We start from the raw sequence: 26,820 nt of genomic DNA, 5'->3' as shown, positions 1-26,820 counted from the left end.
ACAACTTTTGAAATTTCAAACCCTTGCTTTGATTTGGGATGAAAGAAAACATTGAAAACAAGTATTTCTGGAGAAACACGGATTCTGAGTTTTGACAAGCTCTAGCAAACTTGAAAATCACTGATTTTTCAGCTCAAGGATCAGTTCATCTGTTTCTCTCCGGAGAGAAGACTGCAACAAAACTGCAATAACATGTGTTAGATATGTATCTGCAATCGAAATCTCTGAAGATCGTTCGGTTTTTCCTTTTATGCATTGTTAGCTGATCCTGCAGAGCCATCCATCCAGTCCTCTGCTCAGGTCTGGTGTCACAAGAGGATTCAAGTTCTGGGACAATAATCTGAACTGAGCACTTCTCCCTTTTTTTTATATCCACTCTGCCCAGCATTAAAATTTTCTAGTGGGTTTGTATGATTACATCTCTGTGGGTGGATTCACTGTCCTAGAGCAGAGACAAATTGAATATGTGCTTGCCCGCTATGGGGCAGCTATACCCTATGTTTTTTAATCAACGTTCATCCTCTTTTTACGTTTCTTTTACAGGAAAATGTTAGAGAAGGAAGGAATGTTAGGAAGATCTTAATTGCCAGAAGCACTTACTAGCCTCGCCTTTTGGATTCATGTAAGTGACCACAGTACATGTAGAAGCTAGCCTCATCTACTGCACCCTGTCTGCTTTTATGTCTTAGGGAGCTATTTCTGCCTGAAGAATGTGTTCCTAGAGTACATTTTAAAGAGGCCCTTATCCTACAGAAATGGGTACAGCTTTCTACCCCAGCCTTTTTCAGAGAAAAACACAAACCAGATTTGACAAAACCAGTCCTGCAGAAATTCACATGATTTTTTTCAATCTCTCCACCTTGATTAAAAATGAAAATCCTGAAAAAAAAGAATGCTTTGTCACTTCAAATAAAAATGACATTTCTTTCCTACAGCCTCGATTTTACTTCTAAGCCAAAAGTTCTAAAATGCTCAAATACACAAATAATACTTTATGCCAGGTCAAATGAAACATTTAAACTGATCCAAGACTTCTTTTGGACTTTTTGATTTGCCAAATCTTTATGGGTCAACTCAAATTATTTTATTTATTTTCTTGAATTGACAGCAAAGAAACAGAAGTGAACCAGTTATTCACATAGCTGCAGTTGAAAATGATCTTAAAATATAGAGAGTTTGGTCATGAGAGTGAATGACCTCCAGTTCCAGATATATTCCTTCTTGGCTATCTTCCCCAAAAGATTTGATTTTGCCTTCCCAGCCTACGTTTTACTTCCCTTGTGTTTATTATTTGATAAAGTGCCAGCAAAAGTACTTGTAGGAGATCAGCAACACACCAAAGATTATTTTCTTGCTGTGTTAGTCGGATTCTTAAGCTGCTTGTGGCTTTTTTGATGTTGAAGTAGATTTTATTCTACCGTCTGTCTGGGATATATCACTGCTACAACTTGAGCGCCAGAAGTTGTGTGCACGGATGAGGCTGAAGCATAATTATCATTGTAGGTATAAGGAGTTTTATCTGATGCTCTCCCCCTAGCTGGGCTTATTATTTCTGGACAAAAACCCAACCGAATTAATTACTGATGTAACAATCCAACGCTGCTGCATGCAACATCACTTAATCTGCAGGGCTTTCATTTTAAGCATAAAATTCAAACACTAAACGCGTTTCCCTTGACGGCCCCTCCGATCAGCAGGAGCTGCCTAGGAAGGCAGCAGCACTTGCGCGATGCCAGCCCTGAAGCCCTGGCCGGGTACGGCACGACGCAGCAGGTTGACGTTGGTGCTGGGAGCAGAGCTCGGGCGTTTCTGCAGCCCAGACGAGCCCATTAACCTCTGCTGACGCTCAGAAGCCCTCAGCTAATACTGCTTTCCCAAACCACGGTTTACTCTGAGCTATCGCGCGCTGTTGTATTTTTCTGAGAGAGCATTTAGGATGCAGTGATTAGGAGATATGTTTTCTGCTGCCTTGTAAGGCGAGGCTGGGGGAGATAAATGGAATTGACTGATTGCAGAACAATAATCTTCTCAGCTCCTCTGGCCTTGCTGAGAAGGGGGCAAAGGTTTGCTGACCTCATCTACACTTCCCTCTTTAACCTCCTTGTGTAGTTGTGAATAGCTGCAATATGTCAAAAGCCACAGGTGCCAGTGCAGGCAGCAGCTCAGGTATTAAGTTGAAGGAATATTACAGTAGCTTTTTAGCCAATTAACATGGCTGTAGGGGGCACCATCTGGAATAAATCTGCGAAGCAAACAGTTCACAGAAACCCAGCGGGCAGCTCTACGGATTGTTGTATTTGTATGGTACTTCATTAGAAAATAAACATATATCTTCCATCTCGAGCACGAAGCAAAACAGTATTAAACCAGATCTCTGATAGTTAATACAACGGTCTCTGCTAAATGACACATTTGTAAGAGTTGTGTGAATCACTGCAAGGAAAAGGTTGCGAAAACTCTAGTGACTGCAGTTATGTGTTGGCACAGCCAAAACTACTGCTCCTGAGTTAATGTAGAAATGTATTTTTCTCTTGGCTTGTGGTTGCAAAAGCCTGCTTTGATAACATTGCTAATATCAGTTAATGATTCAGTACGCAGAGAAGGAGCAAGTCATGCATCAGCAAACTGGAATAAACCAGTCCGCTTTAGCCTGCTTCTGGAACTTCATACTTCACTGTGTTTATATTTTTCTCCATTAGAGACCCACAGCAGGAGCCGTAAGATTCGTCATCACTAGATTTATTCCTGCCAAGGGTTTGCGGAACGCGCTAGGCTATAGCGTAGAACTGTTGGACCAGGCTAGTATTGATGCTTCGAGGATTAACCGTCCGCCCTCTCCCTCCTTGAGGCCATTCCCGTGTTCAGAGGCTGCCACGGGATGTACGGCCGGAACCGTTAACGTGGACAAAGTCCATCTTCGAAGGCACGGGAGCAGAAAGCACTGCAGTTTCCCACCGCAGCCCCCACGCCGCTCCGCGGACGGACACCTCTACAAGGACCGGTGTGAGGGGCTAGCGGAGCTCACCCACCTCTGCCCGGCGGTGGGAGCACAGCCAGGGCTTTGCAGGGCTCCTCCACGGTCAGGCTCCCGGGAGAGCCACGGCAAAGAACAGGGAATGTGTTTACGAGCCAGCTGAGGAATCGGCGGGGGTAAGCGTACGACACAATCAACAAACACGTGGCTCGTGGGAAATGCATATTTTATGTCAGAACAAATGGCATTTCGACAACCAATTTGCGTAAGTATACAGGGAAACAGATTACTTGTCACAAAAGCACCTGCTATTAGAAATAGAGTATTTTCTCACTAATCAAATTTTCCTGTTTTCTATACCAGAAAATCTTAGCAATTAGCGTAGTAATTGCGATAATAGAGCTAGCTGCTGAACATTCCATTTACAAAGTGTTGTTCAGATATGTAAATAATGGGACTAGGTATGAGCATAGGATTAAATCTAATCACTTTTAGCTGGTTTAATGCCACCTGATCTTTTCTCCAGAAAAAAGAAAAAACGTTAATGTGGCTAGGAAGCAAAAAGACCACATTTAGCACGGCTCTCCCTAATTAGCCCTGCGAAGAAACCATCAGATGGAGCAGAACACCACACATCTGCACCTAGCCAGCTCTGGACATTTAGTTCAGGTATCTTGACGCAGTGGCACATTGTGCTGTAGAGACATAGCATACACCATAATTATGCTTATCAGCCTGCTCACGCCAAAATTAATTAGGGAGCTGTTCTGATATATATATATATATATATGTTCAGATATATACAGTGATGACAATTAAAATGTTGGCATTTGTCAACAGTTACTTCACCCCAGGCACTACCTAACAAGCCACAGTCTGCTGTATACATGGAACTGAAATAACCATGGTAACTCTGGGTATATAGTGACATTTTAATGATCACTACCGCCTATCCTCAGGCCATCACTTCAGAACTAAATGGCCCATCAAGAAGCAGATGAATAAAGTGGCGTCCATACAATGCATGAAAAATGTTAGGCACTTTCAGGGATTAAAGCCATTTATACCTACCTCAGAAGGGAAAAAGGAGAGATGAACATAATACAAAAGCATGTATTATGAAGAAATAATAAAACCACTACATCCTACTGCAGCAACTGCCACTAAAATGTCAGTATCTACCAACAGCTAGCACAAATTGGTATCTAAGATACCAAAATTATTTCCTATTTTAAGTGCCTCTTACTATATACTGACTTTATAAATGGCAGCAGCAGTATCAAAGGTCTTTCATGCTCAGTCACTGCCAAACTGCAGTAGAAAAACTATCAGTTATAAACCACAGCAATTCTCAAGCAAAGAAGGGGATGCAATACAGTACTTTATTAACACTTTCATACAATCTGACCTGTTCTTAAAGAAAAAGTTGGTGGAATCCTCTATTTTATTATTTTTTTCATCATTCTGATGAAAAGTCTGGTTTCCTAAAGCATTCAGGAATTATACTATTTTCTCCATGGTGAGGGAGAGTATTTGAGTGTATATAAAAGTATCTGTAAAACTGTCTTGTATTTAGAAGTTTCACTTACCAAAATGAAGAGACAACCAGAGGCAAGTTTTGTGTGTTCAGGAATAGTAGAAAACACGGACAAAATCAAGCAACCAAACACAAGGAGAAAACTGAAAAAGAAAGAATATTAATAATTGTTAATATTTTTCAGAACCCTGACCCAGTATCTATATTGATCCTACTTCACCAACATTAATAGAAGACTATCAATGAACAGTCTTCAATAATAGAAAGGAATTCAACCACTACTTAACTTGGTTCATTAAAGACATTAGAATAGCCTATTACTAAATCCACATGCTTCTGAGCAGCACTGGTAGAATCAATGGAAACAAAGACAAGAAACAAGATTTTCTTGGAGAAATGACCCAATATGCACAGACACTACTTTTGGTATCACACTCCTGTATCTTTATGCAGTCCAGATACTCTTAGTGGCTTTAAAGAAAGATCACCAATGGGAGCGTCCTCTCCCCAGCGTGAAAAATCATTTCTCCCACAACTGACCACAAATATCTGCTGTATAAGCTTATCGAAGAGCTAAGGTACGTATTGCACCTAACCGCCCATCTGAAACAACTTCCTTCTGAGCAAGACTTCCTGTACAAACTACTAGAAGCTGAGAGGTAGTTGAGTTATGGCCCTAAATGGACAGGCTCCATTCTGGGAACAAGCTTAATATCATACAACCCATCGAAGAAGTTAAAACAAAGGAGGGAATTAAGAAAGTCTTACACAAGTCGTGCAATTACAATCGGGAAAACATGACCGCGAGTTTGAGCTTGCATGAGCTTGCACGTGTCATGGTACTGACGAATACACGCAGGCAAAGCAAAACACCAACACGCTGCTAAATCTCTTTGCGAGGAAGATGCAAACACCTGGTATCACTATAGAAATTCTTGCATATCCCAGGTCTGATCTTTACAGCAGACAGCACGTGGTGTTTGCAGAGATGAGCCTGCAGAGCTGGTATTGCTCTGACGCCTATAGTATGGATGAAAAGGAATATCCTTTCCTATCGCACTGCTTCACCAATGATAACACCACTGTGCTGGTGAAACCATCTATGAATTGGACCAGAAAAGAAGTTCATCTCACCCACAATACCATGAACTGACTAATCAGCCAGGCAGCACACTGAATGAGTGCAAGGCGGTTCATGTTCTATATTTTAAATTCTTGTGCTAGGTTTTGGAAGTAGTAATAATTGATTCTATCAATGTTTTGCTAATTTCCATCTTAAAACACTTGTCAGTCATGCTGGGCAATGAGTCAACTAACAAAGGGCAGGGCTTTGGCTTTTGTCTGAATTGCTGGGACTCTTCTTAGCAGATGCTCTAACCCAACATGAATAGGCACTGTAATTAATGCAGATATATAACTGCAAGAAAGTGCAAATGGCTCCTTCCTGATACAAAAGGGACTCAGAGGGACTCCTCTTCCAGGGACAAAGGGGAAAAACATAGAAATTACTGATCTAGATAGAGGGTGCATATGTTTTTCAATACGACGTTTCCTTTAACCAACACAATAATTCTGAAGGCACAGAAAGCACCTTTTCAGAAAAGTACTGGCGAGTGTGTGTGGGGTGTTTCTGGTGGCCAAGTTGAACATCCCTCAGCAGCGTGCTCTCGTACGCTCGTACGCTGAGCCGTACTAGGAAGAACGTATCTGGCAGGTTGAGGGAAAGGATTATTTTCCCCTGTTTGACATCTGAAAGACCACATCTGGAGTGCTGTGCCCAGTTTGAGGCTCCCCAGCGTGGAAGAGAGATGGATAGCCCGAAGCGAGCCCAGGGGAGGGTCACCAAGGTGGTCAGGGCTGCAGCTCATGACATATAGGAGGGTCTGAACAGAGCTGGGTTTGTCCAGCCTGGGCAAAGGGAGGCTGAGACCTCTGACTGCTCTCCTCAGCTAGCTAATTCTGGTTATAAAGAAGGCAGAGAGGACACAGTTTGCAGGAAAGAAAATTATGATTACCGATAAGGAAAAAAAAGTCAGAGTGAAGGTGGTTCAGCACCGGAACAAGTTGCCCAGCGAGGCTGTGAAATTTCTGTTCCTGGCGATTTCAGAACTTGGCTGCAAAAGGCTCTGGTCTGACTTGGAAGTGAGCAGGAGGTTGGACTAGATGACCCGAAGAGGCCTCTTCCAACCCAAGTTCTTCTATGATTCTAACTACCAGGTACAAACATTACTATATTATTGCATCGGCCCCCACTTGCGCTTCAGGAGCTAAAATTGCTCTTTCCCTTACAACATACGGATTTTCCATAGTGCTGTAATATAGTAGTGCTGTAATATATCCAGTACATTAGATAAAAATTAAGTCCATTTCTTCAGAATTTCTAGTAGAAAATCTGATATGCAATGCGATAAGACATCGGAGGCACATCTTGTAGCCTATCACTTAATTGCTGGGGCGTTCTACTCTGAAAATCAAATCTGGTAGGAGCTTGCATATAAGCTCTATTAAGAACTGTAAATAAAACAGTTCTTATCCAGGAGGGTAAAGGGCATCTCTGGGACGTACCATTGGCACATCTATCTTCCAGACTAAAGAAAGATAAAGATCAGCATATATATGCTTAAAGGTTTCATAAAAAACTCATTCAAGTGACAAAAATCCACCTTGTGAGCAATTTTGCTCCCCTTCCCCACACTTTTTTTAAAAAGGAAAATCTCCCAGAACATTACTGGTAGTTTCAGCTGCTACAGTCTTCAGATACAACCCCCCTATAATTACATCCTACTGACACAGGCATAAATGTGGTTTCTCCTCGTTAAGGCTTGCACGGAGGGCAAAATAAAATTAAGAAGTGACTAAGAATTTACAGTAAAAGGATGTAATTTCCTTTTGCTGAATTTCTTTAGTCCTGAATCAGTTAAAATGATATTTTCTTAGTTCCTTTGTGTTTAGGTATTAAAAATTGCTCTTGTTTAGTTGTATTCCAGTAATACCAACTAAATTGGAGGCCCAGTTGTACTGGGTCTTGTCCAAACACACAATACAAGTTTTCACTTGGAAGAGATCTCTTACAGCACAATTATAGAAAACAGACGCAGCAGGGAAAAAAGCAAGCTGGTTGTTCCCATATCACAGCTGGAGACCACGGCACAGAAAAGGTAAGGGACTTGCCTAAGGCTACATGGAAAGTCTTTATATGTGGAATAAACCTGAACCTTTTAAGTCCCAGCCCAGTCCTGCAGTCACAAATCTGTTCCCTGCTCACCCACCGCTTGCTTTGCTGTAGTTCCTTCAGGACGGCGATTTAGAAGATCACTGTGGGCAAAGTGTCGATTCACGATAGATGGGAAAAGTGAGTCAGGAGAGGGGAATCAGTACAGTTAAGCAGTGTATTAATTGAAATAAAGGTAAATATTCAGGAAAGCCAGATGCAGTTTAGATTAGCACCTGGTAGACATAGTTCTGCAGATTATCCATGAAAAGCAGAAACAATCCTCACAGTAATACGTAAGCATAGTCTTGGAAAGATATTTTTCCAAACCTCTCTAACCTTTTGTTCTCAGTTTTTCCAGAAACTCTAAAAGGAATGGAGCATTGTTATTAATTATTGTTATTAAAGAACAAAAGAAAAATGTTTGCATTTATCCACCCACACATTCAAATCTTGCCCCTCTATCCCTCATTCCCCTCTCCAACATTGAACACTTTTTTTACTGCCATTCAGCATATTATGTCTAAAATTAGACTGTAAGCACTTTGGGGGAGGGGAGAAACGCAGTCCTATTAGCCTTGCAAAACCAAAAGCATACTTTTAGGTGCTGTAAAACACAACACTAGCAACAAAAGTAAAAGGATTAAGTGTTTTGGAATATTTTCTGTAGTTTATTTACCACAGACGTGTTTTCCTTCGAAGTAAACCGATAGTCAGGTTCACTTTCTATCTTCTTTAATGTTATCTGTTTACTCGGGCCACGCAGTGAAAGCACCTCTCTTTTTCCCCAGCTAGAACTGAAGGCACGAAGGATACAGCAACGCCTTTCACCTGGCTGGACGCTAAACAAGGATCTGTCCAGCAACAATAAATCTCTAAGGTTCAAACTCCGTGGTGGTCAAAGTGTATCAGAAGTTGTTCTTTCCTGACATGAACTATTTCTCCAGTGACAGATGAAGTGTAGAGGATTGCATTAAGCCCTGGGTAGTCACTTTATGACCCTCAATAGAGGAAAAAGTACTTTTCGAATGCCATCATTTGAACTGTGTGCTGTGATACGTGCTATACAAGAGGATGCTGCTGTAGGTAGAGAGCAGTACAAAGCAAAACACAGAGCAATTATATTTGGCCTCTAGTGGTTCAAGCTGGATCATATATTTGTTCAGGCTGAAAAAAACAGATGGTCTTTCCTCGTGCATTCAGTACCAGACAGTAAAACGTACGCCTTAGGCAGCAACTTCCCATAAAATTATTCAAGCACTGCCATAGTCTTGTATTTTATCAAAAGCAGCGACTTCCATCTCGTTTCAGCAGTAATCAGTTTTGATGCAGATCCTTTCATCTTATTCCCCTGCTTCTGAAAGCATACACTAATTGGAGAAAAGCCAATTTATGAAAGATAATATAACTCAGAAGCTTTGATATTTATTCAATCCACCTCTCATAAACTTTTCTTACTGGTTAATTAGGAACTACCAATTCTCCATTTATTTAATTTTCAACAGAATTTTACTATAGTTTGTGATTTAAGGGCTGTTCACATGGAAGAGGATGTTCAGCTTAAAGCAATTGTTAAAACATTACTCAGGGACTATCATAAGCACAAAAAATACACTCAGGGAAGATCTTTAAAAGCTATTTTGCTACATTATTTACTGCTAGAATTAAAATAATCAAAAGTTAAACATCTGCAAACAGTTTTATGACCTCTTCTGTAAATAATAAAAACGTATCACTGTTAAAGTGACACAATTAAGCGATTAGACCACCAGAGTTATGTTCCTATTATTTGAGGTCTGATTTAATCCCCATAAATGCAAGGGCATTCAGGATTATGACCAAAACTGTTTGCAAATCATCGCCAGTGCCATTATCCTGGATTTTGTACGGAAGGTAGAAAATGTTTGAAAGCTTTTGCTAACCTTAACTACAACCAAAAAGTAGCTCTTACTTTTCCCACTGGTACAAAGTCAGAACCAGTGCAGTTGCTTGCAAACTTGCAGCAAGTTGTTTCCATTCACGAGGTATGAGACTACGAAGAAGCTGTTCGAGCCCCTCCGTAAGTAATTCCTGCCCACAGCCAGGAGCAGTGACCATGTTTTCTTAACAGTGACCGGGATCTCGCCGAGCTGAGTATCCAAGTACCAATTTAAATGATTTTTTTAATTCTTGAATGCATAAAATCTGTGTGAGGCATTAGATAAATAAATGTGCTGAAGTTTATACTGGATGTAGAACACCGATAGATCCATGACCAGTTCAGGTAAGTGGATACAACACCCAGTAAAGACCCTATAAAGAAAGGAAGGAAGGAGACGGTCATTCATGGCACTGTTATACTTTCATTGGGACTGTTAGTTTTGGTGAACAGTCCTCACAAAAAGCACAGGGATGGGTATCTGATAAGCGGTTTGCCCTACACAAGATCCTTGTCTTGGCTAGATGCTGTCGGCACTCTCGCCCCTCTCGGTGCGTGAGAAAAGGAGACTTCACGGCTTCAGCGTGCCATGGAGCTGATGGGGACAGAGAAAAAACAGCGTTTCCTGGACCAGGAGTTACTGTTACATATAGACCCAATTTGCAAGGCACTAAGTTCCCATAGGGGAGAACGTATGCCTATCGCTGGACCGAGAGCGGGCATACCACGTCGCATCCTGGAGCAGACGTTCATGCTCAAGACGGGAGAGCAGCAGAAACCTGACAGCTCCCGCCGGCCTCTGCTGCCTCCGAGCAGGCAGTTCTTGGAGGAAGGGGGGAAATATCCTCTCCAACAGGGTACAGAAAGACAAACGCTGAAACCTTCTCCTAGCTTCGGCAAGAGCTGGAAGGGAAACCGTCAGCTAGCGCAGGCGCGAGGAGGACATTTACGCCGGTGCTGTGGGATCTCCCTTAAAACGTAATCTTTTCAACTTTCCTATAAAACAGATAATGCACTGCTGACAGGGTGGAAAAGAATACAGTTTAACAGTTTTGATAGTGTAAGCCATGTGGATTAAATTTTCCATCATTTATAGTTTCAATGTGACTTGTTTATGCAAGAAAATGAGATATGACAAAGGTTATGACAATTTGTTAAAAATGTTTGACAAAAGCCACATGGAGAATAAGCGCTCTCCCATAGAAAAAGCTCATAAATTTCTCCTGTAGGCTTTCTTTAAAATGACTTGCACTTCAACCTTTTCCTCAAGTGGAAGAGTGTAACATGTTAAGGGCTGGATACCGTGCTGCCTTCTACCCAGAAATAACACAACCCTGCCTATGGAGAGGTGGAGTATGAAGACTGCGTTGTTTTAAAATGTGAAAATAAACTGGATAGAAAACTTGGAAAATTATTTTTGAGATAAAAAAATAAATACACAGCAAAACCAGCTTTTTATATATATTCTGGTTTTGGATTAATTATTACCTTTTTCAGAAATACAAAAATTTGAACTGAATTTCAGGTCTGAATTTTTTTAAGAACTTAACTTGCCGCTGAAGCAACTTGTTTAGAAAGATGAGTTTGGTCAGGCTCTGATGAATAAATTTTATTCAAACAATTAGAACAGTTCATCAAGTATGAAAGAGTTCAAGTTTGCAGTGTCAAAAAAAGTGTTGTCAACCTACATTGACCTTTTCTGTCATATTTTTAAGGAGTCATATTTTTAGCAGCGTCTGCTAAGTGATTGCATTTGGCTTATTTTCACAAAGCAATGAAAAGGCTATAACAGGAGGTGTAATCAAAACCAAGCAAATGAAACAGCTCAGATACCTATGGGACACCAATGAAAGTGTCATTATATGCTCATTTGATAATCTATTCCATCTCAGACAAAAAATAAAACATCAAGGTAAATTTGTCCAGGGGTCTATAAAGCAGGCATCATTGTTCCTTGAGCAAGCACATCAGCTTAGAAGAAAAGAAAACAAATCAAGAAATGCTTTTTCTGACGGGTTTAATGCTCAGAGATACTTGTGACCTAGATATTTTCTAGAAGTTTTTCATGGACTTCAACAAGAGACATTTTCTGACACAAAAATAAGAGTAAAGCATGTGTTCTTCCAGATTTTTAACTATTTTGAAGATTGGGAAGCGTGATACTGATTTGCATCCCAGGATCCTTGTTTGCACTTACAGGTGCCTCAAATCTGTAGAAAATGACAAAATGCTCCTTTTATCACACCTAAAGAGTAGGTCTTTTTGTAGACCAAAATTTTCAAATGTGAATGCTTAATTTAGTAAACAAATTCTGTATTTAGATAACTCTGTAGGTATTTTTTTTTCTTTTGCATCAAATAGCCCTAACTCCCAATGACAAGTCTGGTAGCTCACCTGCCAACCTTTGCTTCACCACAGATATTTCCCAAGAAAATTAATTTAAGACATGAATAGAAACAATGTTGTATTTATCACTGAGCATTGGTTGCAGGATTTATATAGTTTTTTTAGAACATATACAAAATTAAGATAAAAACTTTATTATAATGCAATGGAGAAAATTAAAAGAATTACAATATGAAGCTGGAGAAATGAAAACCACTGCATAATATTTTTTGTAAAATCATTTGTCCATTGCAACCTATTTATTCTAACCTTGCCCACAATCTAGGGCAAAGGGAAATACTCAAGTAACCTTTTCCTGTAAAAGTGTTTGCTAACACACTGTACTCAGATCTCTTGCTAACCAGAAAAATAATCCTTAACCTAAGAAACGTGTGGATCTGTAAGAAGGAAGTGTGTTCTGGTAATCACCAGCATAATTCACTTCAAAACCAGCTTTTCACATCTTCAGATTTTAAGACAGAAATACTGCCACTACCACATGTTTGGTTTTTTGAAGGAAGAGCGCAAAATGAAAAGAACAGAAGAATTGTAGGACTGCTGGGTATTTTTTATGCCACAGCTAACAGTCTCCATCTCCTCTCTGCTCAGCGCTGAGAGGACAGCTCTGGCTCCAGCGAAGCTAAGGCGTGATTGATTGTAATGGGGCCAGACATCACTCACCTTCATTATCTAATCGTCCATCAGTGGCCAACAGAGCCGTGGCTTTGGCAGCTAAAACTACGTAGAACCCTACTGGGTTGGGACAAAAAGCCTTTCTAACTTAGCCTCTGGAGTTAATCCCACTCAGTGTGACTCAGCTAGACCCCGAGTAAATCACCCCGTGCCAGGGAACGGCACTGTTACTCCTGATGGCTCCTGGTGGTCTGCACCATTAAACGGTGAGGACTACCACTAGTATCCTTTTGGCCTGGGTAAAACAACACTTTCCTAGACAATTCCTGGGTACGGTCTGGGAGTTAGCATGTATCTGGATGAAATTTTTCTCTGGACTTGCTAATACATCTTTTACTATGGACAGGTACTACTGGATGTCAAGTTACAGTGCTGAAAAAACGTTATTAAGTCCATACCCAAGCACCATCAAACGAGCATATTTAAAACATAAGCTGTAATTTATGATCAATCAGAATATTTCAGTATTGTTGTACGTCTTAATTGAAGGTAAGGATGGAGGCACAGTCTATTGAAAATTTAGTCATTCAAATTCAGGTGCCGGCTTGGCATATTTTAATAAAATGCTTGGGATTAAACTACTTGCAAGATTTGGGATTAAGACAATTAGCCCAACATAGTTGTGGGAAGCACCCAAGGGTCAGCTAATAATCTCTATTTCTCCTATACTTCTCCAGTAGTATATTGTATATTGGATTTTGCTTTGGTTTTAAGTTTGTTTTCCAGTGGTGTATGGTCAGTAACACAGGGAATTAAAGGAGTTCTTCAGGGGAAAGGACTACTCAAATGCAGTCATGCAAATATACTGCTGCACTACATGAGTAAAAGGAACTCCTTTTCATCACACCCCTCAAGAAGGCCTCTTAGTAACCCTTGGCTATTTCTATAACTTTTTATTATTCCAGACATGTGAACAAAGTAGTACCCACAATGAACAAAGTAGGACCCACAAATCCTCCAGCAATAGCTTTCCAGACTGCAAAATAACACAGTTGTTATGGCAGCAAAATTCGCTTTCAAGATATAGATGAAGAAAAGAATCTATGGGATACTTGGCTTTGTATGGGGATTCCAGTTTATTTGCTGTCACTAAATGCTATTAAGACTCACACATTAACAGAATACCGCATCACAAACCACTTTTTTTTTTTTTTTTTTTTTGTTAAATAGACAAAGGTATTTTAAGTGGCAGCATCAGAGTTTTGATGTGTATTGTACCACACAACTATATCAGCCTGTGATGGCTGTGGGAGGAATGGTACAAAACAATTTCAAATGACAAATACCAGTTAATCTGCTCACTTTATGATGCTTTCATTCAGCAGGTTGATTAAGACAGGAACGATTTATCACCTTTTTAATATACTGAAATACAGAAGAATATTTTTAAACACTCCATTCAGGAGAATGAAGATGAAAGAGCAAGTCTGTCCTGAAGAAAACCATATATTCATGACAGAATTTAAAAAAATGGTAAGCATAACACAGTAGTTAAAAGTCCAGGCTACCTTATAGCCCCAGCACCCCTCAGAGCTACCACAGAAATCTAAGCAGCTGCAAATGCCAGGGCTCATTAAACTTGGCAGCATAATTTCATAATGGCATAAAGAATAAATATTTTTAAAATTTCTTCAACGTACCGAGATCTAGGTCTTCTTTCTCTAATTTAATTTACTCCTATTAACTAATAGCTGGATTTTGGTTTTTGCTGAAACCTTACAGTTGACTTCAGTGGAAGTATGGCTTGTGTTGGGAATTATGAGCTGACTCATAAATATCACCAGAGCAAAGAAAACCCTGTTAATTTCCTAGTTTTCTCCCAGTAGTAAACAAGGATATAAATGGAACACAGAATATTTTTCCAACATAATGCATTGTTAGTATTAAACTTACTTCTAAGAATCAATCACTGCACTGTAGCTCGAGGGTGTTCAGTTTTATACCACACCATTAGTCTTGTCTTCCTTAATCTAAATAAGTTCTGCGCTTTCTGGAATCTGAAGTGCCCTTTCTTGTTGTTAGGCAGCAGTACTAACAGACCCGGACCTGATGGCAGAAGCATGTGAGACTGCGAAAGAAGAATCACCTCATTTCGAAGGGTTCAAATGACGATGAGTATTTCCTGGGTTTAATGTATTTATAGCAACACTTATCTCCTCTCCATGAGGGTCTATGCTCATGATGTTGACAAGAAAGCAGCACAAAGTCTCAAAAAATGGGGGGGAGCGGGGCGTTCACCTCTTTCCTTGTATGCTTTAAGTTTCTTAGTGTTTAAAAGCAGAGAGCAGATACGCGCTTTGTCAAGCTCTAGGACTTGCTGCAGTGGGTACAACAAACGGCTTGTGGGTTTATATCACACACTGCTTCGAGAACAGAACAGCTCTCGCACTGACCTAAAGCAAGATGTACCACTGACTTTTCAAAACGAGGCTTTATCCCGAGCTTCTCCAGTCAAAGCCCAATGATGTGACTCATTTTCCTCTATTCTTCGGGGTCTTTTATCTTGTAATCACTGCAATTGGAAAGAGGGCCACGTAATTGCTTCCGTGCATCACACAAGATGTTCAGAACTCCCTACGACGTACCGCTGCTAAGAAAACCAGCGGTGGCTGCTCGCAGCGGCGAGCGAGGGCATCCTGTGTGCCCACAGCGGGACCTGCCCCCCCGGGATGTTTGTGAGAAATTCGGCTGGTCCTCACACGTCTGGATTCCGTGTGCCAACGGTATGCTTCTACGTTGCTTTGGCAACAATAATATTTCTGTTTTGATAATGAGTTATTTTATTAAATGCTGAGTTGCAAAGGTTCTGGAACAACTATTGTGCTTATGCAGAATGTTAAATACACAAAGCGATCACTTATTTTCCATATGGGGAAAAACTTGCCCTTCGACCTTCTTAAACACATTGAAGCTGCTGCTTGTCTGTTTGAAACAACACATGAAGGTGCTTTTACTTTCCAACATTTTATCTTACAGTGGCTTGCGCTCTTTGCCAAAATCATCCCGCTCAGAAAGTAGTGTGATACAAGTCTGCATTTTTAAGACATATTACAGGCACAGAGAGAACTTCATATGAATTCTACTTCAGCAGATCAGTTTCGTCTCACAGATGCTGATCCTGTAAGCCCTCACTCAAGTGTTCAAGGTCAGGCTGGATGGGGCTCTGAGCAACCTGATCTCGTAGAAGATGTCCCTGCCCATGGCAGAGGGGTGGACTAGATGGTCTTTAAAGGTCCCTTCCAACTCTAAGCCTTCTGTGATTCTATGATCTATGTGCATAGTTTAATCAGAGATGATTGTGAGTATATACTTCCAAACACTGACCGTATGCTTCAAGGTTGGAGAAGCAGCCCTGGAGATCCCTTTGTTAACCACACAGTTAAATTCAATTTTCCAGCACTTCAATACCCAGAGTACTAGCCTTCAGTAGTTGCATGGCACGTCCTAGTGAACAGGATTGTAATTTCCTACACCTTTCCTGAGCAATTAGGAGACAAGCAGACATGTATCTCTGCTGGACGGAGAAAAACACCTCTCTCTCTACAAGGAGGTGCAGTTAGTTGGTGTATCTCAGCTAAGAATGATTTCTGGCTGTGGAAGTGCCAAGGGAATATCTCCCTGTTGTACCTCTGGGACTCCTACCACAGCACCTTACAACCTTCAGTGTACTCCGTCCAGACAACTCCATCGACACAGCAGTGTTGGTTCCCTATATTAACAACGTGGAGCAGAGACACATGATAGTTTGGCCTCCTACAATTCATAAAGATTCACATTAAAAATCAGTACAGGCGAGGCACTGAACGGCTTTTGCAAATTCTGAGTCTCTGAGAGTCTAAATTCTTAACTGTCTTTAAAACATTAACTCAAGTGTACATGAGAAGCCTGTGAGAGTTAAGAATTGGTCCTTCCTAGGCTAGGAGTGATTTAAGCTATGTATGGGACCCAAACAGAGCACTTGCACAGCCAGGAATTGTTCTTAGTTGAGATACACCAGCTGACTGCACCTCCTTGTAGTGAGAGCGGTGTTTTTCTCCTTCCAGTAGAGATGCGTGTCTGCCTGTCTCCTAATTGCTCAGGAAACTTGACAAGCGAAAGAGTGGATTCAGGGTGAGCCAAAAATGTTGTGTGTATTTATCTGTAAAAAACAAGTTCTGCTAGCTGAATCTTTTTCTTCTCATATATTTTGTGACCTGTTATGAACATTTATTTATGTAGATTTAAAGAATAAATGCCGAGCACGACTAGGCATCTTGATTTAACTGAAAAATCATGTAACAGTATCCATCCAGCCACGTGAGAGCACGCAGATGAAAAAGTAACCCAATCAACCAATATACCAAAGCAACAGAAACCCTTTTCAACTTAACAAGATTGTTTAGTCAAACCTTCCTATAAAACCGTATGAAATAAATAGTTTTGCAGTATGCCCAGAGCATCACTGAGCTCAGACAATCACAGGCAAATAAATAACGGAGGACCCATCTGTTAAAATCATCATATTAATCTCTAACAAAGCTAAAGTTACACTGGCTTCTTTCACAAAGGGAATTCATAAAAATCACAGTCTCGCGTTGGCTGGAAGGGACCTCCAGCGGTTTTCTTGTCCAACCCCCTGCTAAAAGCAAGTTCAATTCCATCAGCTTGCTCAGGGCTGTGTCCAGCCGAGTACTGAGTGTCCGCAGGGAGGGATGCTCCATGGCCTCCCTGGGCAGCCTGGTTCCACACCCAACTGCCAGCATGGTTACAATTTTTTTCTTAATATCAAGTTGCAATCATTACATAAGAAACACTAAGCATCACATTACTTCACTCCTCAAAGTATAATGACCACATTTCTTTTTTTTTTTTTTTTTTTTTTTTTTTTTCCAGATCACCAGACTGCATCACTCAATCTACTAGATGAAGAAGAAGTGGGCTTGATGGGCTGGGATCATGGGATGGTCTGCATCCTTGTTCTCCTGGTGCTAATCTCTTATAGCTATCACCTCCTTACCCCAACCACCTCACTTTGTACCTTTTGAAGGTCTGTAAACCTAATATTGAAGCACTGAGGTCAGATATCAAGGCCTTTTAACCTAAAACAGTTTCACAGTTCTCTGTAGTACCCTCATTATCTGGATTGCTATTTTGGCACTCTCTTTTCTTTTATTTTGCCTGTTATTTTTCCTGCAACCCAGGTAAGAACAAAGCCAAACTGCTGTTTTTACTATAACGATAGACATGGTTTACTTTGTGTATAACTCGACTTGTTCATACTCCTTTTAGTTTGTCAGAGGGTTTTATTTTATATTATTGAAAATGCAAAAAATCCCACCAGACCTGGGCCACGCAAGTCAAAAAACAGGATGCATATTAATGATACCTTGATTATATAAATTATTATCTCTTGGCCAGCACTGGAGGATTTTCCAGCTATTAGCTGTTATTTTCAGATACAGAAGCCCTGGGTAGCTGTTTTGAGGCTGACATACTCGGGAGCCCTAGTTTGCCTGTGGAACACTTTTGAGGCTCAAGCCAATAATTAAATGCCCAGGCACAGATTCAGATGTCCAGTAGTACAGCGCTTTCATTTGGAAATGTATTTATCACATCTTCAGCAGGCTGTGTGATGTCTTTCCACAATGTGTTTCTGCTACCTGTGGCCACGGCCCAGGAGGTCACACGCTGCACCCCCCTACCTTATTAGCTTTTTTTGGCTTTAGATGAAGAATGGGGATTTGTAATGAGATACCTACGTGGTCTGTTTGAAAGACAAAAAGGCCACTTCAGCCGGCGCGCTGTAACGCACATGCAGCCAGCGGTGGCTGTAATTCTTTTGTAGGTAGGTAAACAGAGAGAATTACTTTAAAAAAACTAATATTCACGTATTTCTTAGCACTTATGACTGGGAGTGACCATGAGGTCACTTAGCCAGGCTTCCGAACGGTACCGGCGACCTCCGCACTTCGGGAGACTGAACTTTTCCGTGCCTTTGGGATTTGGGAAAGGGGCCCTACAGCTACAAGCAGCATATAGGAAGGACCACCTGGTTGCTATGGGCAGAGCACGGCCTGGCTGCAAAGAAAAGCCAAAATACTTTCTGAGTCCCTGACAATTTGATCTGCAGGAAGCCTTTTTCCTGACTCCAGATTGCCCCATTTGATCTCCAGGAAGTAACGAGAAGGAAAATGCAGGCATCTAAGAAAACTTTCTCGGTACTATTTTAGACGTCCGCCTTGCACGCATCTAGTGGCCTGTCCCTAGTTGTCACAGCTCTTTGCTTTAGAGAAAAGGGGAGAGGGTAACCGAAAGTATTTGGTCGATTTTTCTTCATGGACAAAAAGAAAAAACTCCCAACGCTCCCACTCAGCTCCTGTCAACTGAAGCACTTATGCCTGAGTTTCACTTCTAATCATCTTGCTGAGGGCATGACAGTATTATCAAAGCTTCTTCTGAAAAATTCAATTTTGCAACAGCAGGAAAAAATAAAATGAGAATGTCTTCAGACAGAAAACATTTATAGAGTCTGAAGGTAAAATAACAATTCTGATTTGTTCCCGTATTTTCAGTTTTGCTCTCTTATTACAGCCTATTGCCTCAGGAAGCCTTTGGCTGATTGAACGTGCATCAACTAACAGCTAAATGAAGCACCTAAAAGTTTCTTTAAATAGCTTGATTTTCCAGAATCTCAAAAAAAAAAGTAAACTTAGTAACGAAAGTCCATGCAAATCTGCTTTGTCACGGCACAAACTTTCCGAAGAAGTGCTTTGCCGCTCGCTGTCCGGATGATCCCAGCGGACCAGCCCGAAACCTCCGCAGCCCTCCCCGCAGCGGCTGGTGGCGGCTGCCCAGGGAAGACCCCGTGGAGGTGACAAGCCGGTCCCTCGGCAGCGGCTCAGGGGCTTCCCGAACTTCAGGCCGTGGACCTGGACAGACTGTGCTGCTATCAGGTTGCCTAATCACAGTTCGGGAGTGCGTGTGTATTTTTAGCAGGCGTACACAAACCGCGAATGATTTACAAAGGTTAAGTATGAGCTCTATGACGATGTATCTTTTAATTTGTTTGCCCGAACCTACTCCTTAATAATTGCGCCGATGCCACCTCTGTGTGGCATTCTGAGAGGCAGTTAATCACCGTTCCTGTTCATCTGCTCTGTTTGCATCTTCACTTTATAAATCCTCATTATATGTGGGTACAGAATAAATCTGTTTTCAGGAACTAGGGAAGATACAGACAGAAGTGAGCTCTAACTTCCAAATTCTAATCCAACGACTGCTGAACCCAGCCCATGTCAGGCCAAGCAGGCTGGCAGTGTTAATGAATGCTGGTGTCTCTTTTTCGTGACTCACAGTGGGGTGATGTGTCTGGAATAATGTCTGTCTGCCTGCTTCTGTAGCTTCATCACCAGATTTGTGGATTGCAGACAGTTTACATTGTGAGGCTCAGTTAGTCCAATGCTTTAACTGTGCGTATAGTACCTAATATTTACACTTCGTACCACAGGGACAATAACATATTGTTATTACGTAAAGGGACACTACAGTTTTAAAATATATTTGCAACCTGCCTGATAAGAAGAGTTGGTTGGGACAATACAACTCCATTTTGAAATTGCCATTTTTCTTATTATTCCACTTACTAGGTAAGCCTCAAATCAGATGTCTGGAGAAAAATGAGGGCTAAAATGCAATCTTTGCCATGGCATTGCAAAATATCCAAGGGAGAAAAACATTGTCTAAGTGGCTAATATACTGTGAAATTTGCCCACGATTTGTAAAATAATGATACAGTGGGAGTCCTGCAACACACAAGTAAAAGAAGTCTTCAGTTCATTAGTCTCTGGGAAAATCAAACTGCTGCTACCCAGCTTCAGTGACTCTTGGTCTCCCTGAAGTCAGCACAAACTTGTCTTGCACATGAGAAGACTGAAACTTGACTGTAGGTAATTACTGCACAAACGCAAACAGCTTTTAAAAAAAACAGCTCTGCATGTTGAATGTATGTGATGGATTTAAACAACATCACAAATGTAAACTGTACTCGAGAAAACTGTGCAGCTGGTAGAGTCCATAAAGATAAAAGAAATGTTTCCATAACATTTAGCTTCGAGTTGACATTTATATAACAAAACCATGGTAAAGCTATGTTTAGCTGAACTTGTTTGCATATTTTGCATCAGGATCACCAAAGGCTCTCTTCCTCATTTATATAGTTACCACATTTTGGTAACCACATTTATATAGCAGAGGCAACAGCTACCGCAAAAGGAAAACTGAAAACCAGAGAATTTGTAACATTTGGATAAACAAGCCATTAATTCTGATATTGTAACTAAACAACAACTGGATGTGTTCACTTTTGACTGAAGCAATTGCCCTGTTTTCAGTAACGGAGACACACAGCGTAGTTTGTACCAAGTTCTTGAACTTTTAGCTGTGAAAAATACCCTAATCAATATGATTTTAGTTCGTCAGACAGAAACACACTGTTTTTCTTTTGTCTCTTTCATCTTAAAAGTGCCAGAAGATATGGCCAACCTTTTAGGCTCACGCAAATTCATCCTTCTGAGTTCATTCCCTTATCAAGCACAAGGCTGTAGAAATGTATTTTTTTCAGTCCCATTGGTTTAGTAAGGAAAGAGGCTTAACATAAGCAGATCCCCTCCTGACTGCCACTGCGATACAGAGATGGTTCACGTGAAGATTTCCTAGATGCTTTATACTTGCTAAGAGATGCAGAAACATGACTTACACATCTGTAGGGTAACATCCCACCCCTGTTGGAATGAATAAGGATCTTGCTGTTGAAATTAGTAAGGTTAAGATTTCCTGTAAGGAAATCCGCCCCTTTTTTTGTAACAAATCTGGCGTTTGAGAAACATATATTCATTGCAGGAAGCCATAGCAAAGATGGGCCTTTACTGCACTTAAAGGTGCGAAGAAACAGTGAGACTGTAGCGTACGTCAGCCTGCCAAGGTCAGCTTTAAATGAGCTAGCTCGAGTTCTGACAAAGTGCAGCCAAAGAAGCACAGAGGTTAGCTCAGGCTAGCTGTCCTGTTATTCACCCTGCTTTCGAGACAGGCTGAGTAGTTTATACTTGTGCTCTAGCCTGGCACAATTACACTACTATCATTACCCAGGCTGACTGCATAGAAACTAGCTCACGAGTGTCCACAAAAGCTCCTGCTGACTTAATCAGAGATTTTTTTCGGGCGTAAGAATACCATTTGCAATACGATATCCAAAACAAATTTCTCAAAGGATCTGTTACAGAAGAATAGTACAGAAGAACACCACACCAACAAAGAAATTCTTTGTAGACCTAAGGGAATTTAAGTTTGAAAAAAATAATAGAATGCCTTTAATAAATGCTATGAAAAAGCATGAAAATTTCAATGAAATGGGAACTCGGGAATTGTTGCGCATCATGATAGAGAAAAGCTCAGGGTTTATACTATCAATTAGGTTACACGACATCAGTGGACCACCAAAATACAGAGGAGCCATTTCTCACTACTGTTGGTCCTTGCAAGTCTATGAATAGATATGAATCCAAAAGAAAGAAAAGATTATACATCACACACCTTGCTATTCAATGAGTAAATGCCTCAGGGAGATGCTGAGGACAGTGTTTCAGCCAGCACTTCCACATGTCTCCGTCTTTCCGTTTGCGTCCCTGCTACTGTGCTTTGAATGACATCGCAGGCAGCAATAAATACAGCACAGCACTAATCAGCTTTGTTTATGAAGGGAAACTAGCCTCTTCTGAGAAACCTCTAACGTTTGAAATAAGAAGTATTTTTGTACACGAGGGCCAACGATGCAAGAGAAACCTTGAAGTCAAAGGAATGTGTGTGTAGAAATGGTGCAGAGTCAAGTCTGAGACCAAGAACGAGCTTTCTGTTGTGATGGCTGCAAAAATGCGAGGACCCTAAGGGAACATTTTCGAAGGGTCTTTAGCTGCAAAAGATGGAAGTACGTACTTCGTGAGATTTTTCAGAAGTTCCTCAAATTTTGCAACTTCTACAGTCTTCCTTCAAAATCTAACCCAAGTAATGTGATAATAGTTTAATTCTTTTTACCCTGAAAGACATTTAGATGATTTAAAATGTGGTATTATGAAAGACAATATGGTCTGACTACACTTTAAGAAGACTGATATCACCCAGTAAATAATGTGTAATATAAGTAGTGATGTATTACTGATAGTGGTTAAAACCAAGAGACTGCAACCCCTAAGAAGAGCAATTGAAATGAACTGTACAGCTTAAAATATCTTCTCATTGCTAAAAAAGGCATTTTACAGTATTAAATCAAAGGAAAGGAACCAGACATTAGACAGTAATGTTTTGGAGGCAAGCTGTGGTTCCTTGAGTGTGTCTGGAAGGCGTTCCACATGTAGGCGGCCTGGCCTGGGATGGAGTATCACAGGCCTGGATATGACATTAAGAGCCAATCCCAATCCCAAAATATTTCAGGACATCAAATCCATGTTTTCTCCAGTTCATTTTCTATCTTGCAGGCTTCTGTCCAAGTTATTAACCGTGTGGGTGAGGGACTGTTGGCTTAACTTGCCAGCCCTGAGTGTCACCCTGAGAGGAGCTCCCGGTGAGGAGACACTCGATGCTGCTGAGCTGGAGGTGGAGTGCAGGGAATAGCGTTATGTTTATGGAGCCCCTGTGTGGGCTGTGAAAAAAACCCCCCATTTTTTGCTTTAAAAACCTTGACAAATCACACCTCAGAAAGTCTTTAGGTCATTTTCTTGTTAAGACAGCCTTGAAAACAACCTGAAGGAAACTAAAAGTAGCAAATTATATAGGATAGTACTGGTAATAATGAATTATACGGATTAGTGGCACAAAGTATAAGAGAGACTAATTTAAAAATACATAAAAAGTAATTCAGTAAATCATTACTAAGCTTCTTCTTACATAATATTGCATAACAGCAACAAAACCCAAACCAACAGCGATTATCTTCAAGTATTGCAAGTGGTAATAAAATTATTTTACACATTGCACAAGCAAAGAATATTTTTGATAGTAAGAGATGAAGACATGACTTTGGTCCCCCAAATAATAGCAAGATGAGAGTAGAGGCCTCACAAAGGGAAGACTGTAAATATACTCAGCATAAACGTAGTGAGATTCTGCATTCTGCAGTGAAGAACCTTCTGGGAGCATGGATGGCTGCTGATCATAGTTTTGCTTTAAGACATATAACTGTCTGCTCCTGTCAGGAGGGTCAAGGGAGGAAATGTAAAGATTAGATGACAGTAGAACACTTGCCAAGGGTCCACAGCAAAGAGATCAGCCAAGAAGAAATAAACAATCAAGTGTAACTGAATCAGAGCAACAGAAGAAATAGAGGGTCAAACCAATGTCTCCCACTATTTTGTTCTCTATTGCATAAGCATATTTAGTTCTTTCGTTTTGTTCTAAGAAATAAAGCTAAGAGAAGTTGTCTGTTACAGAGTGATACTCTTCCATATGCAAAGGTCTCAGCTGTTTGGATTGCGTTTCTATGCGCTGTTGACATATCTAGTGGATATATAATGTTGAAATCACTAAGTCCCACAGACTAAGTAACAGCTTTTACTGAACTTTGGAATAAAAGCAAAGTAGCTTTAAATGACTTGAAAGTTATAAAAAGAAAAAAGAAAAAAAAAACATAGAAAGAAAGATGAGATAGATTGGGGAACAATAGCTTGTTAAAATAACCTAGTCTAATTTTTACAGCTACTCAAGTGCTCAAAACATAGCCAAATTTCCATGATGCTACTGACTTAATGCCTTTGAAGACTCATGCCAACAGACTTCTCATATCTGAACAAAGAAAACAAAAGCGGATCTTTTCCATGAGTTACATACAAATCCTAAGTTAACAGGATCCAGATAAAAAGGTAATAACAACTGACAAGATTAATAAACTACATGAGCACACACACTGCATTGGCAGCAGGTTTCCATCAGCTTGAATCCTCAGGCTTGCCCTTCACTTTTAAGCTCCATGTAGTTGTATTAAACAGATGTCAGACACAATTTTACTGCACTAGTGGAGCCAAGCATCCAAGCCATCCTTTGTGCTAAACCTTTTTGAAAAGATGCCACACTTTACTAGAACACATTTTGTAGTCCATACTTGTTTTAGATGCAGATCAACAGAATAGTCACTGGTCAACAACGCTCTCTTCCACCCATCCAGGTGACAGCATGAGCCTTTTGAAACCAAGATTCAGGGGTGGTGTGTGAGAAAATGTCTGGAAAAATATATCTAGAAAATCTAAAGAATGTGATGAGATGGGAGTTCAGCTACTATAACACACTTCCTCTGCTTGCCTCTGAAAAAAAACCCTTAAAAAGATGAGGAACAAAAGTAGTATCTGGCATTTACTAACCTTGAGAAATTATTCCCAGGGAATTGCTATCTTTTCTGGGCAGTATAGCAAATACATCATCAGCACTGCAGATAGACAGTCTAACAACCACCGCTTCCTAGGAAAGCCCTCCCGCCAACATGCACGAGAGAGTGTGCGCTGCTGACCCAGCATCTCTCAGTTGCCCCCCCCTTAACTTCCCAGGAGAATTTCAAACAGCCCCACGTGGAACTGGCAAAATTACATGCAAATCACCTCCGTCCCCATAAGCTATCTTTTATGGAGCAAAATAAAGATTTTATATATATATTTAGAATTCTCTTTACTTCTCCACAGAAGTGAGAGAAAAAAGCATGTCAGTGGTTGTCTATAGGAAAGGAGTACGTTCTCTGTGACTACAAGGAGACTTCTTCCTTTTCTGCATGGATTAATGTTCAATTATATTATCATATTTTTAAAAACACTCTGAATGGAGTGATGTAATCAGCATCTAATCCCATTTACTGTCTTACATTTTATGCACATATAACATATGTAGCAATTTCAATGACTATTTATTCCTTTTTTAGCATTCAAAACACAGTCACTACATTTCCTCCCCTGCAGAAGACCCTACCTAAAAATCAGATAGGCAGATGGTCTTCAGGTGCCTATGTATAAAGTCTGATCTAGCAAACCTTTAAACCATGGGCTGCCTAATACTAGTAATTATCCTACCCTCTTATTTAAAAGACAGCAGCTGCTTTGCTTCTGTGCAAGCCCAGAAATGGCAGAGGCTGAGCAGCTCTTGGATACGCAATAGTCGCCAACATCCTGATCTGCTTTGGTTCCACTCAACCTTATTCATTTATCTGTTTCTGTTCTAGCACCAACTGCTGCTCCCTCTCCCCGTTCCAAGAACCTTAGTCCTCCAGGGCAGAAATCCCTTCCAGCCCTACTAGGCAAGTTAGGATTTTCCCTCATTCTGAGATGCAAAATAGCTAAACGACAATAACAAACTATTTCCACATTCTCCATAATGTCAAATCTACAGCAAATGAGAATTCTTTATAGCTTTATTCAGCACAACCAAGTTTAAAGTATTCTCCAGGAAAAAAACAAAGAAGGATCCTGCAAAGAGGAGACTCCCTGGTGAGTTGCAGAGTTATTTGCGTGGTGTGAGACTCATAACAGTTGTTGGATTAGGGAACCCTCCTGACTGACTTGTTTATTTAGCAATTTGACATTTCAGAAATTTGCAGTATCATCTCATATATGGTTATTATATTACTGATGCAAACCATAACTTGGTGAGTTCTAAATACACTTCTTACAATAAAGTATAATACTCTTGCCAAGGAATATATTTTTGCTACAGAAAAAAGACTCTAATCAATAGGCATCCTGTTCTATGCACGCAAAAATGCAGGCATCACCAATTATTCAGGTAACCTTCACTCTTCATTAGCAGCTGGTTTGCTCTTTATTGCCACAAGTTAAACTGTAGCCCAATTCAATTATTTTAAAGTCATACTTTAACTGTTTTTTTCTCTTCATGTTTGAAACACGAGGTGGAGGGTTCACCTTTGGGCAACTGTAACACAGACCTCGGCAGCTTGGTTAGCTGCCTATGGTCCCCTGAAGAACAGGTACTTTTAGGATGAGATACGTTTAACAAGTTTTAGACTTTAAATTAGGAATTAGGAAATTAACTGTGTTGTGCATAACAGCGATGGCATGTCCCAGCCACAGTCCGTCTGCCCT

The 26,820-nt window shown here is 40.6% G+C and overlaps 1 protein-coding gene across 1 annotated transcript in view; it reads right to left on the bottom strand.

Annotated features, from left to right (window-relative positions):
* The window catches only part of KCNQ5 (potassium voltage-gated channel subfamily Q member 5), a 288,770-nt gene that overhangs the window by 83,117 nt on the left and 178,833 nt on the right, over positions 1–26,820 (bottom strand). The window contains exon 2 of the mRNA XM_069804669.1: positions 4,564–4,654. Coding sequence (XP_069660770.1) covers positions 4,564–4,654 — 91 coding nt within the window. The remainder of the gene's footprint in view (positions 1–4,563; positions 4,655–26,820) is intronic.

Source organism: Haliaeetus albicilla, chromosome 17 (assembly GCF_947461875.1).
Source record: "Haliaeetus albicilla chromosome 17, bHalAlb1.1, whole genome shotgun sequence".
In the NCBI taxonomy this organism is placed as follows: Eukaryota; Metazoa; Chordata; class Aves; order Accipitriformes; family Accipitridae; genus Haliaeetus; species Haliaeetus albicilla.
This window is presented reverse-complemented; position numbering and strand designations above follow the sequence as displayed.